The following is a 19,736-nucleotide window of genomic DNA, read 5'->3' on the forward strand; positions in this document are numbered from 1 at the left end:
TCTTCCAGTTTTACTCTCTGAGGTGGGCGTCGTCTTTGTATGTAGCAGTGGAAGTTTAGTATTTCTTAGGCAGTAATACTGTTCGGTTTTAGTACTGCCTACAGAATTATCAGTTAGAAAATGAGCAAAAAGATGGGCGCCTGGGTGGCACAGTGGGTTAAGCCGCTGCCTTCGGCTCGGGTCATGATCTCGGGGTTCTGGGATGGAGCCCCACATCAGGAAGCCTGCTTCCCTTCCTCTCTCTCTGCCTGCCTCTCTGCCTGCTTGTGATCTCTGTCTGTCAAATAAATAAAAATCTTTAAAAAAAGAAAAAATGAGCAAAAAGAAAAAACTTCCACTTAATTGCTTGCATTTAGCTGCATGCACGTTGCAGGAGAAGAACTTGAATGAAGAAATGAGTTTAGTCTGGGACACACATCTTCTTCAGTAGATGTATTCTTTTCTTTGAAAGATTTATATATTTATTAGAGAAAGAGGAAGTGTACGAGCAGTGGGGGAGGCGCAAAGAGAGAAGGAGAGAGAGAATCCTAAGCTGATTCCCCACTCAGCGTGGAGCCCAAGAGGGCTTGATCTCAAGCGATCAAGACCTGAGCCAAAACCAAGAGTCAAAGGCTCAACTGACTGAGCCACCCAGGTACCCCCTCAGTAAATGTATTCTTGAAGATTCATTGAGATTAACATTTTAAATGTTGCCTTTTACAGTAGCTGACATTACAAGCATGTAATTACTCTGCGCCAGGCACAGTTCTCAGCTCTCTATGGAATGTCTCATTTAATTCTCACAGCGCTTCTTTTTTTCTTTAAGATTTTATTTATTTATTTGAGACAGAGTGAGAGCTAGAGAGCGAGAGAGTGATAGAGCATGAGCACACACACGAGGAGGGAGAAGCAGACTCCCAGCTGAGCAGGGAGCCTGATTCAGAGCTTGATCCCAGGACCGTGGGATCATGACCGACCAGAGCTGAAAGTGGACACTCAGCGGACCGAGCCACCCAGGCGCCCCTCACAGCAACCCTTCTGTACGTACTTTTATTATACCTATTTTACCAGGTGGGTAGCCGAGACACTCAGAGAGCATGTGAGAGCTAGGACAAGGAGCTGGAACTTGAACTGAGGGTATGGCTTCAGGCTTCATATCCTAAACTGCTATGCCGTTGATACTGTCTTGTGGATGACATACGTGAACAGGCCACTGTCCTCACAATTTTCTTTTTGTATTTTCAGAATGATTTTGTTCTGTGTAAAATAATTTCGAATGAAATAGTCTGCATAATGTCAATTCTAATCACATATGATACTGAAAAAAATGGCATAAAGCTTTTGAAGCATGTCCCACTTGGGAAGTACACATGGTTTAATCTAAGCATTCTTCAGATTTTCAAGAAAATTAGTTGCAACTAAATCATTTTTAAGAGAAGGAAATATGCAGGTGGTATTTCCATAGTATTCTTAGTGTTTTGGGAATGACTGCAATGGATAATATTATGGTTCTCTTCTTTAATTAGATTCGGACCACATAAGGCAGTTCCAGGCCATTGTTGAAGTGATTTAAAACAAAAAAACAAAACAAAAATAGCTGGTATTGAAACCTTGTATTCAGTACAATCAATGCAACCTCATCTAGTGGAACACTGAGTGCTGCAGACAAGAAAAAGACTTTTATAAATGTTTTGAATTCCCACTAACCATTTTATGTACTTGTGAATGTTTCTTTCTTTTTCAGTAAATGTTACACATTAACTAAGTGTTCATGAATTAGGTAACCCTTGTTGTACCTTTGCTCTTAGACATATTGTAGTTATGTTCCGTGGGTTTTTTAAAAGATATATAGCTGTTCTGTTTCCATTTTTAGAAATGATTTTAAAACATCTTCCAGAAATCCCTTTTTTCCTCTAACGATACTTTCCCCTATTTTTTAAGTAAGAAAAGTTAGTTATTAAAGCCATTTTTCCCTTTAAACACTTAAGAATTTAAAAATTAAATGTTTCACTTGAAGTAAATTTTCCAGCTCGTCTTTTTGTTATTTCCCTAAACATAAACATTCAAAATCAGACAAGCAGAACTTTTTATGTACCTCACCCTGTACTAAGCAATTTTGATTCCAAAAAGGAAAAAAGTTGTAATGTTTGATTGAAAAAAATATTTACCTAGTTAATGAAACAAGATGACATATAAAGCATTTGGTTAAAAAAGCAATGGGAAAATATGTAACAGTATGTACTAATAGAATGTTATAAAGTTTTATTAAGGTAGAGTAAGACACTTATAAAATACTCGAAATGGTACAGTTAAAAGATTATTTTGGTCATTGTGGATTGAGTCATTAGGTTACTTTTCACGAAGGAACTGGGACTTGAAGAAGCTGGGACTTAATAACAATTGGCTGAGAGGAAGAGAGCATTTCATTTATAGAAAATAGGCCTCTTTTTTATTCTTAGAAAACTGAGATTTTTCCCTTTTTTTCAGAATGGTCTTAGGAAACTAGATGTGTAGTTTTCTTGATTAATCTTTTGATTGTAATAATTTTGAAAAGTAGTTAGCATATTAAAACCCATACTAAGCTATGTGCTAGGCACTGTGTTTGGCCCTACATAAAATACATTATCTCAGGGCGCCTGGGTGCCTCAATCATTAAGCATCTACCTTGACTCAGGTCATGATCCCAGGGTCCTGGGTTCAGCCCTCATCAGGCTCCCAGCTCAATGGGAGGCCTGCTTCTCCCTCTCCTACTCCACGTTCTTATATTCTCTATCTGTCTCTCTGTCAAATAAAATCTTTTTAAAAAATTTTTTTAAATAAATAAATAATAAAAATACATTATCTCATTTAAACTTCACAACATCCCATGAGGTAGTCACTCTTATCCTCATTTTACAAATGGGGCTCAGCGGGGCGCCTGGGTGGCTCAGTGGGTTAAAGCCTCTGCCTTCAGCTCGGGTCATGATCCCAGGGTCCTGGGATTGAGCCCCGCATCGGGCTCTCTGCTTGGCGGGGAGCCTGCTTCCTCCTCTCTCTCTGCCTACCTCTCTGCCTAGTTGTGATCTCTGTCTGTCAAATAAATAAATAAAATCTAAACAAAAAAAACAAAAACAAAAAACAAAACAAACAAAAAAAACAAATGGGGCTCAGGGAGGTTAAACAGTGTGTTCAAGGTGTCCTAAGTCACAGACCCAATATTCAGATCGAGCTTTGACTCCAGAGGCCCTACTGCTTTTAACCACGAGATTCAACCTCCTCAATCCACTTTGTCTAACCTAGTGCAGTTTCTTCTTCTCTCTTTTCTTTTTTTAAAGATTTCATTTATTTATTTGAGAGAGAGAGAGAGCACGAGCAGGAGGAGGGGCAGAGGGAGAGGGAGAAGCAGACTCCCTGCGGGTGAGGCTCCATCCCAGGATCCTAGGATCACGACCTGAGCAGAAGGCAGATGCTTAACCAACTGAACCACCCAGAGGGGCCATTTCTTCTCTTAATGTCCTCATGCATTCTAGCTGCTTTGTTATTCTTCTAAATGTTAGTATGTCTTCTGTGATTAAAATTGAATACCTGAATTTGTTGGGGTAACAAGTAAGAGTGCGACTCTGGAAGTAAACTTCTGAGTTCAGATCTTGGCTGTACCCCTTGCTAGCACATACAAATTATTTAATATCTGTTTGCCTTTATTTTTATTATCTGTAAAATGCTCTCCAAGTATAAACAATTTGAACATGTAAGGCATAGGTTGTATTGTTAGTCTAAGGCCCTCTTAGGGAAACTGTTGGAACATGAACTTCATCTCTAGAGATGAGTAAGAAAGCCAGCAAAAGTACTTTTGCAGAGCATTATATATATTTAACTATAGACCTGAGACTAAAATGAAAGTGGGAATAAGGAAGAAAGAATAAAATCTGTATGTTAAATTATCTGATAATGTAGGAATTGGTTATAAAACTTTATAAAAGATTAAGAGAAGTGGGAAGTAGGAAAAAATTGGTAAAATAATTTTATGGATCACCTCATCTGTAATGGCTGGGATATCCTTTAAAGCTGACAAATCAGTTGGTAGAAGTATAAACATCTTCAATAGTACAAAGGTAAACACTAAGAAAGATAATACTGTTGACTATAACTGTGTAGTACAAGAAGGGAAGTAAGATTATGTGAACTACTTTCATTAGTGCTTACAGTAATTACTGTGCAAAGAAATGAGGATTAATGGTGCTAAATAAAATTATTTGCAATTATAAAGATAGGACCAGAAATACATATTAGAACAAAAATACAAGTTATACTAATTATCAGAAAAATTATAAATACACAAATAGGGACAATATGGAAAGTTTTTAAATTATAAAACCAAATAAAATAGCAAAATAATGTAGAACTAAGAACGACCATATCTGTCAATTTTTTTTTAAAGATTTTATTTATTTGACACAGAGAGAGAGAGAAATCACAAGTAGGCAGAGAGGCAGGCAGAGAGAGGGGGGAAGCAGGCTCCCCGCTGAGCAGAGAGCCCGATGTGGGGCTTGATCCCAGGACCCTGAGCTGAAGGCAGATCATGACCTGAGCTGAAGGCAGAGGCTTAACCCACTGAGCCACCCAGGCACCCCATGAGAAACTTTTATATTGGTAAATTCTATGTGGTCTTACTAGCTAATATATTAAAAAATTTTCACATTGGCTCACCAGGCAAAATCTAATTCTATTTATTTATGTATTTATTTTGCTGTATTTAAAGCAGCCAGTGAAAAAGTGGTTCAAAAGTTGAAAAGGGCAAATATGTATACATAAAGGCACATAAAAAGGAAGCTAAGGTATTGTTCTTAATATGAAACAAAGTGGAATTCAGGCCCAAATGATGAAGATGAAGATGAAGAAGAATACAAAGTTAAAATGTGTATTTGACAGTGAACATTTAACATTATGAATATCTGTCAGCCAAGTAACTATGTATTAAATACAAAGTTATTAAATATAACTTTCATAAAGCAACTTTCAGGAGGTACCAGGAAAAACAGGCATAAATGCATGAGGAGTAAGTGACTTTTAATCCAGTATTCTTGGTCCAGGGCAGATTAAATGGAGAAACAGTAAGACTGTAGATGACCTGAACAATTCAGTCAATGGGGTAGATTTAATAGATATCGAACTTGACCCTGAAAACAGTGCACCCCTCCTTTTTAGATCTCATTTGCAAAAACTTCTCTATAGTTCCCAAAGAAAACTTCAATACATTTTAGAAAGGAGAAACAGTATTAAAGAAATCACAGTGTACTTGCATATTAAGTTCAAACAACTCTTGGATTCATGGAGAATACAAATGAAAATTGTACAGTATACTGATGACCAGAGTGATGAGAACACTAGGAATACATGGAGTCTGGCTAAAATAGTTCTCAGAAGAAGTGCAGAGCTTTAAATACTTACATCAATAAAGAATAAATAATAAAAATGAGTGGGTTAAGTGATTAACTCAGAAAGTTAGAAAAAGATCTAAGTAAATGAAAAGAAGGTAGAAGGAAGGAATTAATAAAAATAAGAGAGAGGCGCCTCGGTGGCTCATCGTTAAGCGTCTGCCTTCCGCTCAGGTCATGATCCCAGGGTCTTGGGATGGAGCCCGCACTGGGATCCCTGCTTGTCAGGAAGCCTGCTTTTTCCCTCTCCCACTTCCCCTGCGTGTGTTCCCTCTTTTGCTGTCTCTGTCAAGTAAGTGAAATAAAATCTTTTAAAAAAGAAAGAAGGAAAGAAGGAATTAGAAAACAAAGCAGAATTAATTGGCTGTTTGAAAATAGACAAATCGCTAGTTAAATTAATCAACTATTTAAGAGGAGAGTAGGAACAAAACACAAATATATGTAGTAAATAAAGACTAATAATCATAAATAGCAAAAATTTAAAGAATTGTGAGTGTTGTTCAAGTCTGAAAAATGAGAAAATCTGTAAAAAAGATTGGAGGAATATCATAGGAAAATATAATTTACAAAAAATTACCTCGGGGCGCCTGGGTGGCGCTGTGGGTTAAGCCGCTGCCTTCAGCTCAGGTCATGATCTCAGGGTCCTGGGATCGAGTCCCACATCGGGCTCTCTGCTCAGCGGAGAGCCTGCTTCCCTTCCCCTCTCTCTCTGCCTGCCTCTCTTGTGATTTCTCTCTGTCAAATAAATAAATCTTTTAAAAAAAAAATTACCTCGAATAAAAAAAATTCAAATAGCTCAATTTCTATACAGGAAATAGAGAAAATTAGCAGAGGAGAAACTCCTCTCCAAAAATCATCTGGCCCAGATGTTTCATGAGAGAATTCTGCTAAATCTTTGAAGAACCAGTAATTTCAGTGCTGCTGTTGAAACTGTTTCAGAGCATAGAAGAAGATGGAAAACTACATTTTGGGGGCGCCTGGGTGGCTTAGATGGTTAAGCATCTGTCTTCGGCTAAGGTCATGATCTCAGGGTCCTGGGATCAAGCCCCTCATTGGGCTCCCCGCTTAGTAGGGAGTCTGCTTCTCCCTCTGCCTCTCACTCTGCTTATGCTCTCTCAAATGAATAAATAAAATCTTAAAAAAATCTTAAAAAAAGATTAATGAAGTGAGTATGATATTGATATCAAAACCTGACGAAGATTCCATAAAAGAAGAAACATATAGATGCAATCTTCCTTACAACCCCAGAAGCAAAACTGTGAAACAAATGGAATCTAGCAGCACATTACTAGAATAATACATCATGAGAAGTTTATTCAGGGTAGAAAAAGATAGTCCATGTTAGGAAATCTATTAGTATAATCTGTTTTATTGATAGACCTACGAAGAAGAATCCGTGGTCATTCTGATTACCTCATGAAAAGCATTTGACAAAATTCAATACCCACTCTTTTAAATAGCATTCAATAAAACAGTAATTGATGACTAATTTCCTTACATTATATACATTTATATTTGTGCATATGTGTGTGTATTTCAAAACCTAAAGTCTTGTCCCATGGTTATAAAGTAGGCTTTCCCACTAAAGGAAAGAACAAGACAAGAAATCTCACTGTTATCACTAGTGCTTAATATGGTAGTACAAATGCTATTAACTTTTGTACAGCAATACCAGGAACACAGTCATGTAATCGTTGTGGGGTGGGGGTGAGCCACATTTATGAACTGAAAGATAAAATACTTAAGAATAAACAAACCCACTATGTCAAAAAATTTTAAAATAATACTAAAGGATTAAAAAAGGCTTAAAAGACAATATGTTCTCATTGGAAAGAGTCAACATTGTGTCAGTTTCTCCGTAAATTAACATAGTAATTTGATGAAGATTTGATAAAAATATTAACGTTCTCTTTTTTGGGGAATTAGACAAAAACTGTTCAAAATTTATGTAATAAAGCAAACAGTGATAGCAAGGGAAATAGTGTAAGAGAGAATCAATGGATAAGGGTTATGGGAATCATGTTCCTATAAAGCCTAAGTATTTAAAACAAGAGAGTGCTTGGGGTGCCTGGCTGGCTCAGTCGGGAGAGCATCTGATCTCATGGTTGTGCTCGTTTGGGCAGCACATATTCTAAAATTGGAATGATCATGGGGTCGTGAGTTCAAGCCCCACATTTGGTATAGCGATTGCTTAAATAAATAAACTTTAAAAAAAACTGGAATGTCTAGCATGTAAATAAATAAGTGGACATAAGGAATGGAAATCCAGAAATACACCTAAATATATCCAGGAATGTAGATCCTAACCTACATCCTAATACGTATAGGAATATAAACATAAATAGTAAATCCAGAAATAAACCTAAATGTACGAACTTAGTACTTGGTAAAAGTGGTATCTTACAATTGTAGGAAAAAGACTTCAACAAATGCTTTCATTGTAAAAAAACAAACGAAAAACAAAAAAAAAAAAAACCCCAACTGAACATATATTGTATAGCAGTATGTATTCCAGGTCCTGAGTCAAAGACAAATGAAAAAAGCCACAAATGAATTTACTTAGAAGAAAAATATGGGTGAATTTCTTCATAACCTTGGCACGCAGAAGGCCTTTCTCCCTAGTCAAAATTCAGGAACCACTTTTTAGACAGGGATGAATTTGACTATTAAAGGATGGCACATCTGTACAATGGAATATTTTTCAGTGCTACAAAGAAATGAGCGATCAAGTCACAGACAGGAATTTTAAATACCTGTTGCTAAGTGAAGGAAGCCAATCTGAAAAGGCTGTGTACTACATAGTCATCACTAACATTGTGGAAAAGGCAAAACTCGGGAGAGAGCAGAGAGATCAGTGGTTGCCAGGAGGGAGGACGAGGAACGGAGAGGGATAAAGAGGTGGAACACAGGATTTTGAGGTCAGGGAAGCTTCTGAATGATACTCTGAGTCTGGATGGATGGATTCGGTTGGGTGAATATGTGTCATTATTCATTTGTCAAAACCCAGAGACCAGAGAACCCTGAAGTAAACCATGGACTTTGCTTGATAATGAAGTGTCGGTTGGGGTTGGATTCCAGCAAACGCACTGTGGTGCAGGGCGCTTTATGGTGGGTGTGGCCGGGGTAGGGAGGCGGGGGCGGTGAGAGCTCCGTAGTTTTCACCCAATTCTTCTGTGAACCTAAAACGGCTCTGATAAATCAAATCTATTTTTAAAAAATAGCAGTCTTGTGCAACGTAAAAAGAAAAACCCATAACCAAAATAAAATCAAGTCTGACAACCCAATTAAAAAATAGGCAAGTAAAACAGACAAGAATAGACAGAAAAGGACAGAGAAGGAAATATGGATAACCTATAACCATATAAAAAAGATACCCAACATTATGGCATGAGAAATTCAAATGTTAAGTACTCAGAGTAACCATTTTTCACCTATCATTGGTAAAAATCTAAGTGTGACTCTGGTAAGGCTGGAGGGGAATGTGAAAAGGTACAGTTATCGTGGAGGGCAACTTGGCAGTAACCGTTAGAATTAAAATTGAATTTATCTTTAACCCAGCAGTTTTACTTCTGGAATTTTATAGCTATCCAGGCCCACGAATAAAGTAACATGTACATATAGGTATTTATTTCAGCATTCTTTGTAAAAATAGCAAAAGATTAAAAACAGCTCACACAGGGGTGCCTGGGTGGCTCAGTCGATTAAGCAGCTGCCTTGGGTTCAGGTCCTGATCCTGGAGCTCCAGGATTAAGTCCTGCATCGGGCTTCCTGCTCACGGGGGAGTCTGCTTCTCCCTCTGACCTCTCCCCTCTCATTCTCTCTCTCCCTCTCTCAAATAAATAAATAAAATCTTAAAAAAAAAAACAACTCACATGTTCACCAGTGTGAACGAAGTAAGTAAATGATGGCACCTCCCACAACGGAATACGGTGCCGTGTGAATGTATTTATGTACAATAGCAAAGTTGTGTCTTTTTTTAAGGTACAGCACAGTACTTGCTGAATTTGTAGACCAAAGTAACTTTAAAGAGAATGTATAAACTAGTGCTGTGTGCAGTTGTAGCTTGGAATGACCAGCCTCTAAAATTTCTGCTAGATTTAACATCTGTAGGCTTACTATATTCTTCCCTGTAATTAGCCTTCAAAGTTTTTTAAGCTGCTCTTAATCACTTAGTAATTCTGACCCAGGAAGATGTACCTTGTTCATTGCATGCTTTCTTGTACTCTGACACGCTGTCACCTGTCCTCACCTGGAAAGTGTGTTGCGTGGGAGGATCAGCCCCTCAGGTACTACCCTGTATTGTTTCTGGTTTTTTCCAGACTGGTTCTTCGTTGAAGGACTGTAAGTTGTAAACAATTAGAAAAGCCCTCTAGTTGTCTCAAAATAATTTAACAAGTTTTTCTTTCTAATACTGAGCGTTCCCAGCAGATGATACCTAAACCAGTTTGATTTATTGGCATTTGGACTAATGAAGTAGTGGTTGGTTCAGTGTGTTTCTGTATTAAAAAATGTTTCTGTTCTCTGTTACATGTTCAGTATATTTCTATGTAAAATATTCTCTTTAGGAAGATGAAGTTAAAGGAAGTAGACCGTACAGCCATGCAGGCCTGGAGCCCTGCCCAGAATCATCCCATTTACCTAGCTACAGGTAAGTTAAACAGAGAGGAAGGAGTATAAATCACTTAATTTCTTCTTTTCCACATTTGGCTTACTCACACCTGTCCTTTAAAACTTACTTCAAGCACCTCTCTTCTAGAAAGCTTCTCCTTCCCTAATGAAATAACTCCATCCTCCCTTTCAGCTGAGTTTAGTGACCTTCCTCTGTGTTATTAGCACCTTGTTCATCATAGCGTTAGTCATGATATTGGCGCCTGGGGGCTCGGTCAGTTACCTGCCTGCCTTTGGCTCAGGTCATGATCCCATGGTCCTGGGATTGAGCCCCACATGGGGTTTCCTGCTCAGCAGGGAGTCTGCTTCTCTGTCACGTGCTCTCTCTCTCTCTCTCTCTCTGCCCCTCCACCCCACTTACACTCTCTCTCTCAAATAAATAAAATCCTTAAAAAAATCATACTACATTTACAGTGTCTTCCTCACTTCATAAAAATTACGTTTCATCTTTATTCCTCCAGTTTTAAGCACATGAGATAACATGTAAAAAAAAAAGTTATTATCAATTTGGATGAACAATTTTGATGCTAGCATTTTCATATAAAAATAGAGCTACATCATTTATGACTATAAGCAGATAGAGTAAATCAAGAGACTGTTTTTATAGAGAGTTTTTAAGATATCTACAGGTTTAAAGAGTTACCCGCACTCTCCATTCTTAGAAACATCGTCTCCAAGCCTTGTGTCAGAATTCATTGCTACAGGAATTTGAGCAGTGTTTAATGGCATGCACCCTGAGATGTTAGTCACTAAGACCACACTCATGAGTGAGATCATTGGAAAACGTGCATTTACTTCCTGTTTTGTATGGTTTTCTCTGAGTCTTTTATTTTTGCACTGTAGTTACCATAAGCGTATTTTCCATAGGAACATCTGCTCAGCAGTTGGATGCAACATTTAGTACCAGTGCTTCCCTCGAGATATTTGAATTAGACCTTTCTGACCCGTCCTTGGATATGAAGTCCTGTGCCACCTTCTCCTCTTCTCACAGGTGTGAGACTGGTGAATTTTAAATTCACGTTATTTATCATTGTGTTATTATGTTGTGGTTGATGCCTAGTTTGTCTATAGATAACGTTATCAGAAACTACAAGAATGCCATCAACGACATGAAATATTTTGTGAAAAAGTATATGAGTGAGTTTCTGTGGAAGTAAAAGAAGGGTGTGAGTGTTCTGTGACTTTTTAATGACAACTGACGCATAGGATGGGAAGGAGACGCTCAATCTTCTAGTAGTTTTTTCCTCCTGATACAGGAGGCATACTGTCTCTTATCTCCGTTTTGTCAACTGTTTACCAAAAAAAGGATAGGTATGGCTTAAAAAGGGGGTAGTTGGATGACCATGAGGGTGTTAAAAGTGATTATCTCTGAATGGTAGGTTATTTTTTTCGTTGTACTTTCTGTATTTAGAAATACATAGCACAGAGATTTTCGTTGACATGATTTCTGATACAGCAGGTGTCTGGGTCATCTTCCCAAGTAGTTAACATCCTGTCATAATACAGGAAAAGGACACTTTCATTTGAGTAGTAAAATGTGCTTTATTGTCTCAGTAGTTTGGCCGATTTTGGTGAAGGGATTGTACTCTGGCACATGGAGTCTCGTGGGCCCTCATATTTCCAGGGCTGTCCCACTGTGATGGGAACTCCACATACCTTTTGTCTGTCCGTTCCCCGCTCCCCACCACTCGTGTCACTGTGTACCTCCGTGCCACCATCAGCTTTCATCTCCCAGCCAAATTGTAATCTGTATTCTCCATCAGTGGGGACACTTGCCATAATAGACATCATTTTGATGTCACTTTTCCAGCGTTGGAATACGTTACTTTTCTTAGAAAAGTTTATATACCTCTGTTGGCACTTCTGCTACTTAACAGACTACTTGTCAGTGAGCACTTCTGTCGTCAAATAGTATCAGGAGATGATCCATTAGAGCTCTGTTTTACCGATGGACCAAACCCAGCATAGGAAGATTCAGTAACTTGCCCAGGGCCTCACAGTTTCTAAGTGGTAAAACCATTCTTAATCCCGTATCTCTTGACACACAAGTCAAGTATACTTTCTGACGCTGTGTTACCTCTACCAGAAAGTTTTTACTCTCCAGGATTATAAAGTCAAATATGCACATATGAATATAAATAAAAACTAAAATGCCATTTCACCAAGTCATGCACGGTTACCAGGAATAGAGGAGAAGCAGTGTTTTTAGATTATTCATGAAAACACATGGGATGAAATATGCAATTTTGAATGTTTTCTCTTATCCATTTGACTTACATCAGTTATTTACTCATTTTCTCTTCAAGGTACCACAAGTTGATTTGGGGCCCTCATAAGATGGATTCCAAAGGAAATGTCTCTGGAGTTCTGATTGCAGGTGGTGAAAATGGAAATATTATTCTTTACGATCCTTCTAAAATTATAGCTGGAGACAAGGAAGTTGTGATTGCCCAAAATGACAAGCATACCGGCCCAGTAAGAGCCTTGGATGTGAATATTTTCCAGGTTAGACTTCTGATGTTTATTCATAACTCTTGAGACATTCACTGCTTATTTGAAATAGGCGTGCGAGTCTGCTGTGCCTCAGTCTTGGAACTGAAAGCTAAAAATGTGTCCCCGTGCAGGCTGATGAGTGAGTGTATTTTCTTGAATAATGGAGGATTCAGAGTTGGGATCGAGGTAAATGATGATAACTCCATGGAGGGGATCAGGCAACGCAGAGTCAGTCAGTCTACTTTTGCCATCATAAGTATAACTCAGTGTTAATTATATGAATGTATAATTACATGAATGTTAATTATATGAATTAATTATATGAATGTATAGGTTTGCAAATATCTTGAGTTAATAGAACATGAGAGCTTAACAACCGAAACATGAATATTAAGAAAGTTTAAAATAGTTATTTTTCTTATATTATAAATAAATACTTAGGGTATAGAAATACAACCTGAGCTTCATTTCTGTAGTTTATGGTGCCTGCTCTTTAGATGAGATAGTTAGTTGCTTTGTGAGTGAGTTTAAACAGCAGCTGCTTGCTGGGTGGTGTCTTACGTTACGTTACGTTACGGTTGGCGGCTACAACCGTAGAATTCCTCTTTTTTCATAGTCATCTGTCAGTGGATGAAGGAACTTATGAGAGTGAATAATAAAAGATAAAAGCCAAGGGGCGCCTGGGTGGCTCAGTGGGTTAAAGCCTCTGCCTTCAGCTCAGGTCACGATCGTGGAGTCCTGGGATCGAGCCCCACATCGGGCTCTCTGCTCTGCGGGGAGCCTGCTTCCTCCTCTCTCTCTGCCTGCCTCTCTGCCTGCTTGTGATCTCTGTCTGTCAAATAAATAAACAAAAAATTAAAAAAAAAAAAAAAGATGAAAGCCAATATATGAAACCCATTATCTTCCTGTACTTCGTGTCACAGGGTTATGGTCTTTTTGACCCTAAAGGTATGCAACAGAGATAACCGGGAAGAAGTGCTACCCAGAACAAGATTGAGTGTAAATGCACCAGAAAGACATGAGGATTTAAGGCAGGAGATTTTACTAGCCCTGTATGGGTCTGGAAGCAGAAGCTGGCTTTGAGGTGTCTGGAGATAGATGCCATTATTTTAGGATTCAGTTATTTGTCTGAAAACAATAATTGGTTTTGCCTATTTTTTGTCTCTCTCTCACAATCAGATCTCCTTCCTGCACGAATGATAATCCCCACATGTTTGCATGATTGTTTAAGAATTCATCCATATAATTATTTTTTTAATCTCTTGTATTTTAATATCAGTAGGCATACTGTCTTTTTGGTGAAATAGGATTTTATAATATGCTTCTTTGAAAACCCATTGCAGTTTCAGATTATTATCCATGGCATTAGGAATTCATGAGTTTTGGTTCTTTAATTAAGTAGAAAAGTTGTATACCCTAAAACTGATAGAGCATTCTATCTCTGAACAGTTATTCAGAGTTCTGTTAATTATTCTTAAATGTTGTTTCATTATTAATTATTTCTTATTGCAGACTAATCTGGTAGCCTCTGGTGCTAATGAATCTGAAATCTACATTTGGGATCTCAACAACTTTGCAACGCCAATGACACCAGGAGCCAAAACACAGGTATTGCACTGATTCTGGTGTAATCAAAAGAACCAGCTGGTTCTTTAACACTTTATTTATTTCATTTTTTTTCCACACAAAATATATTTGTTTAAAATCAGTGTTCAGATGTTACTGGTTTTCCTTCAGTATAGCAGAGTGTTCGTAAATGTGTTCTTCGAAGTATCAGTGAGTCCTTCAACAGCAAATGTTTATTCAGTGCTTACCACCAGACACTGCTTTGATGTATTTGACATGCAGTCATGAATAAAAGAGACAAGTCTTGGATTACTTTTTAAATACAGGAATTTATATAGTATAGAATTTTATGTTGTATAGTATTTTGACGACATCTAACCTTGGAATAAAAATCATAGACTAGAAAGGAAACTTATTTTTTAAGAAAAAAGCAGCTCAACCCCTTTCCTGTGCATTTCTGTAAGTTAAGAATGAACAGTCTTCCACTTACCTCTGTGAAGTTTATGGTCTATAGACTGTTCAGACTGAGGAGCCATTAAAATGGATCCCAACATTCTGGCTGTCTTAGAGGTCATACAATGATAGCATGTGATCTACCATTTATTTTTATTTAAAGATTTTATTTATTTATTTATTTGTTTATTTGAGAGAGAGAAAGAGAGGGAACACATGGGGGTGATAGGCAGAGGGCACGGGAGAGAGAGAATCCCAAGCAGCCTCAGGACCTGAGCTGAAATCAAGATTCAGACACTTAACCCATTGAGCTTCCCAGGCACCCCTAGGCTCTAACTTCTGCTCTGCCTAGTTGTCCATCGTGCTGATCAGTGTCTACTTTGTAGTTCATTACCTACCTTGTGGGAGTTGCAAGTTAAGAAAAAGTGCTTGATTTATAGCAGGAGCTTAATAAATGGATGGTGAATGAGACAATATTAAACGAGGTAAAATACTTGAATTGGCGTGTATACTGAGCTTTAAATTGTATTATATTTATTGAGAACTTACGATTATAAAAAATTTGTGGAATAAATAGGTCAGATTTTAATTAATTTGTTTTTTAAAAAGAAGGATCAGATTTTGTACTTAATTGGATCATAAGTGAGAAATGGTTTTTACTAGTTTCTTCCCTTTTAGCCCCCAGAAGATATCAGCTGCATTGCGTGGAACAGACAAGTTCAGCATATTTTAGCATCAGCCAGTCCCAGTGGCCGGGCCACTGTATGGGATCTTAGAAAAAATGAGCCTATCATCAAAGTCAGTGACCATAGTAACAGGGTGAGTACGTGATTGACTTGTCATATACAGAAACATGCCGTGTTCCTGCTGTAGCTATTTCTATATTGTCAGTGTTGACAACACATCAAATTTTGTAAAGTCAGTTGCTGTCTATTCATGGACCAATCATGTTGAATCGAGGGTTTTCCTTGGGGAAGATAATAAAATTTCTGATAAACCATGTTGGATACTGTTAATGATGAAGAGAGAGATAGTTAATTAAATACCTTATTCCATGGCATACTGGTTGTTCTTGCTTGACTAGCTGTTTCAAAGCATTATAGCAACTTTTTATCTTTAGCTTTCACTAGAATGTATGAATTTTTCCAGCTAGTAATTATATGACTGTGAACTTGTGGTTTCCAGACTCCTGGCTTCACCTCTTCTGATTAGGCACCACTTAAGTGAGCTAATATCTCCCATTTGCCCGGTAGATGTAGCTATACAACACATTAAATTTTTGACCTTACAGATTCCTTAATAATATGTCATAATGTGCTATTAAATAATTTAGACATAATTAAATGGCTTTATTTTGTTAGTTTTCCATTACATTGTTTAGTTTGACATTTTAAAAACAAGTTTGTCTAAATCAGAGAATACATACATAATTTAACGATAACCAAGGTGGGGGGGAACAATAACCACAGAAAACTATTTAGAAAAATATTTCTTCAGGATACTGTTTTCCAGTGAATTAGGAATTTTATTTTTTTTATTTTTTTTTAATATTTTATTTATTTGACAGAGAGAGAGAGAGAGATCACAAGCAGGCAGAGAGAGAGGGGAGGAAGCAGTCTCCCCGCTGAGCAGAGAGCCTGACATGGGGCTCGATCCCAGGACCCTGGGATCATGACCGGAGCCGAAGGCAGTCTTTAACCCACTGAGCCACCCAGGCGCCCCTGAATTAGGAATTTTAAAATAAATTTTAATTGAATAAATTATATAATAAGCATTTCTATTATCTTTTGGAACATTTAGTAGGATCTAAATGTCCAGGTAATTCTTAGTAATACTGTTAATTTATTCCATGTAAAAATTTAAATGGTAGCTGTTGCTTTAGACATTCTGCCTTGATTTTTTTGACAAAATAGAGGAAAGGTATGCAATTTACTTATTTATTTATTTGAGAGAGGGAGAGAGCACACTCCATGGGGGAGGGTCGGAGGGGGGGAGACCGGAGAAGCAGACACTCCACTGAGTGTGGATCCCATGTGGGGGCGATCCCAGGACCCTGAGATCATGACCTGAGTTGAAACCAAGAGTCAGACTTCTAGCTGAATGAGCCACCCATGCACTGTTACTATAATCTTTTACCTGTTTTCATTTTTCTCAAAGTATTAAATTGTATTTAAATTTATATAAAACTTTCCCCCCAGTTACAGTATTGACCGGTAAAGTCATTTTTGGTATAGAATTATTCTGGTCCAGAATGGTGCTGTGTATTGAATAGCTGGATGAACTGAAAACATTAAAATTTTTAACTTTTGGGGCGCCTGGGTGGCTCAGTGGGTTAAAGTCTCTGCCTTCACCTCAGGTCATGATCCCAGGGTCCTGGGATCGAGCCCCACATCAGGCTCTCTGCGGGGAGCCTGCTTCCCCCTCTCTCACTGTCTGCCTCTCTCCCTGCTTGTGATTTCTCTCTCTGTCAAATAAATAAATAAAATCTTCAAAAAAAAATTTTTTTTTTTTTTTTACTTTTAAAGAGTACTGTTTAAGGCTGTTGAATAAAAGTTCATAGTTTTAAAGAGACAGCATAGCTTGAAGGTTGCAAGTGCAGGCTCTGGAGGTAGATGTCAGGATTCAAAATTTAATAGTTTTAGGTTTTGTTTTTTCTTGTTGCTTTTTAAAAAACTAAGCCTGAACTGATGTTTCCTACTATTTGTTTCAACAAAAGCATGTTCCTCAAGCTCATTTTGGCTCTTCATAAAGTAATAGGATTGATACATTGTGAGCCTTAACTCTCCACAGATGCATTGCTCTGGGTTGGCGTGGCATCCAGATGTCGCGACTCAGATGGTCCTTGCCTCTGAGGATGATCGATTACCAGTAATCCAGATGTGGGATCTACGCTTTGCTTCCTCTCCACTCCGTGTCTTGGAAAACCATGCCAGGTATCATGCTGTTTTTCTAAGGAACCTGATTCTTTTATTTTTAAAAATACATTTACTTACTACTTTTGAATTGTCAGATAATTGTTTTTAAATTAAGGAATCTATTTCGTCTCTGTCTTGTAAAATTCAGTATAAATTATATGTATTTGAAGCAATCCTCATCAGATTTTCTGTTCTCAAGAATGGTGGCCAATTCATATCAGAGTAATAACAAATGTGATAAAGGGTTTTCCACTCCTTTTTTCAGTTATAATGAATAGATTAAAATCCCAGTATACCACAGCATTTTAGGACAACTCTCTTGACATTATCCAGTTTGATCTTTATTAGGATCATAATACTGATAGTCTTCCATAACACTCAAGGACACACAACAGTTTAAAAGTTTGTTTTATTTCTAAGTTTCTGGTTGTTTTTTTTTTTTCAAGATTTTATTTATTTATTTGATAGAGAGAGATCACAAGTAGATAGAGAGGCAGGCAGAGAGAGAGAGAGAAGGAAGCAGGCTCCCTGCCGAGCAGAGAGCCCGATGCGGGACTCGATCCCAGGACCCTGAGATCATGACCTGAGCCAAAGGCAGCGGCTTAACCCACTGAGCCACCCAGGCGCCCCTAAGTTTCTGTTTTAATTTAAAGGTATTTTTGAGAAATTTGGGTTATTCTGCTATTAATTTAATTTTATTTATTTTCTGTTTTTTATCATTTTTTTAAAGATTTATTTATTTACTTTTAAGAAAGCGAGAGCGAGAGCCTGAGAGCAAGAGTGGGAGGGGCAGAGGGAGAGAGAATCTCAAGGAGAGAGCACGGAGTCCAGCTTGATCTCAACAATCCTGAGATCACAGCCTGAGCTGAAATCAAAAGTTGAACCCTTAACCAACTGTGCCATGTGGGTGCCCCTGCTTTTAATTTTAATAAATGTGCAGATTCTCTAAAAAGATATGAGTGGGGTGCCTGGTTGGCTCAGTTGATAGAGTGTGCAACTGTGGTCTCTGGGGTAATGAGTTCAAGCCCCACGTTGGGTGTAGAAATTAAGATGTGGTACATATACACAATGGAGTATTATGCCTCCATCAGAAAGGACGAATACCCAACTTTTGTAGCAACATGGACGGGACTGGAAGAGATTATGCTGAGTGAAATAAGTCAAGCAGAGAGAGTCAAGTATCATATGGTCTCACTTATTTGTGGAGCATAACAAAGAACATGGAGGACATGGGGAGATGGAGAGGAGAGGGAGTTGAGGGAAACTGGAAGGGGAGATGAACCATGAGAGGCTATGGACTCTGAAAAACAACCAGAGGGTTTTGAAGGGGCAGGGGGTGGGAGGTTGGGGAACCAGGTGGTGAGTATTGGGGAGGGCACGTATTGCATGGAGCACTGGGTGTGATGCCAAAACAATGAATACTGTTATGCTGTAAATAAACAAATTAAAATATATATATATAAAAATGGTTTAAAAAATTAAAATTAAAAAAAATTAAAAGATTTGCAAATTTTCTCATGTTAGGTTTGGTAGCATTAAATTTAATTGTAAATTAGCATGCTTCCTAACATTGATATTCGGGTATCCAGGGAATTTATATGTATTTGTTTAACAGTTTTAAACAAGAAGCAAATCCCTTTTAATGTTATAATATTTTCTGAATACTTTTGGACTTTCTTTCTTGTTTAAGGATATATAGACTAAAGCTTTAAATCCTATTTTCCTACTGGGTAGTAGATTTGCACACTAAGAGGCCTTAAAGTTTTTGACCTCTCCTTAGCTTTTTGTAAAGGAGAAGAGAGTCCAGTAAAATGCAGTCCTGTTTAGATGTTATTGCTTCAGTCAGCTTTTTAGTGAAGAAAGGCTGATTGGGATAAGTTTTAATATTGTTCCCATGTTAGATAAGGTTTTGTTCATTCATTCAACACGTACTTCTTGAACATGTGCTCTGAGCCAAGCACTATGCTACGAGTCAGTGACATAACAGATAAAAAATCCCTGCCCTTGGGAGGTTTATGTAATAATGGGAGGACACTGACATTTTTATAATATATGAAGTGTACAAGCACTTTAAGTATTAAGTCAGTTAATCCTCATAACAAGTTGATGGTATAGATGCCATTAGCCCATTTTATGAATTGGAAGTTGAAGCTCAGTAAGGTAAACTTGGCCTAGGTCCCATAACCGGTCAAGTGCTGACTTCTGATGCAAACATTCTGATCCTGGAATCTGTGCTCCTTTTTTTTTA

At 37.8% G+C, this 19,736-nt stretch overlaps 1 protein-coding gene across 18 annotated transcripts in view; it reads left to right on the forward strand.

Annotated features, from left to right (window-relative positions):
* SEC31A (SEC31 homolog A, COPII coat complex component) overlaps nt 1–19,736 on the forward strand; it is a 75,529-nt gene that overhangs the window by 1,496 nt on the left and 54,297 nt on the right. For 16 of the 18 annotated variants that reach the window (XM_045995759.1, XM_045995776.1, XM_045995784.1 and 13 more), the window contains exons 2-7: nt 9,959–10,041; nt 10,929–11,052; nt 12,368–12,566; nt 14,067–14,162; nt 15,252–15,392; nt 17,364–17,506. In XM_045995759.1, the coding sequence (XP_045851715.1) occupies nt 9,963–10,041; nt 10,929–11,052; nt 12,368–12,566; nt 14,067–14,162; nt 15,252–15,392; nt 17,364–17,506 (782 nt within the window). In that variant the 5' untranslated portion in view covers nt 9,959–9,962. Of the gene's footprint in view, nt 1–813; nt 1,020–9,958; nt 10,042–10,928; nt 11,053–12,367; nt 12,567–14,066; nt 14,163–15,251; nt 15,393–17,363; nt 17,507–19,736 lie in introns of those variants that run through there. The other 2 variants (XM_045995767.1, XM_045995848.1) reach the window with 2 other exon arrangements.

The sequence above is a fragment of the Meles meles genome, chromosome 2 (assembly GCF_922984935.1).
Source record: "Meles meles chromosome 2, mMelMel3.1 paternal haplotype, whole genome shotgun sequence".
NCBI lineage: Eukaryota > Metazoa > Chordata > Mammalia > Carnivora > Mustelidae > Meles > Meles meles.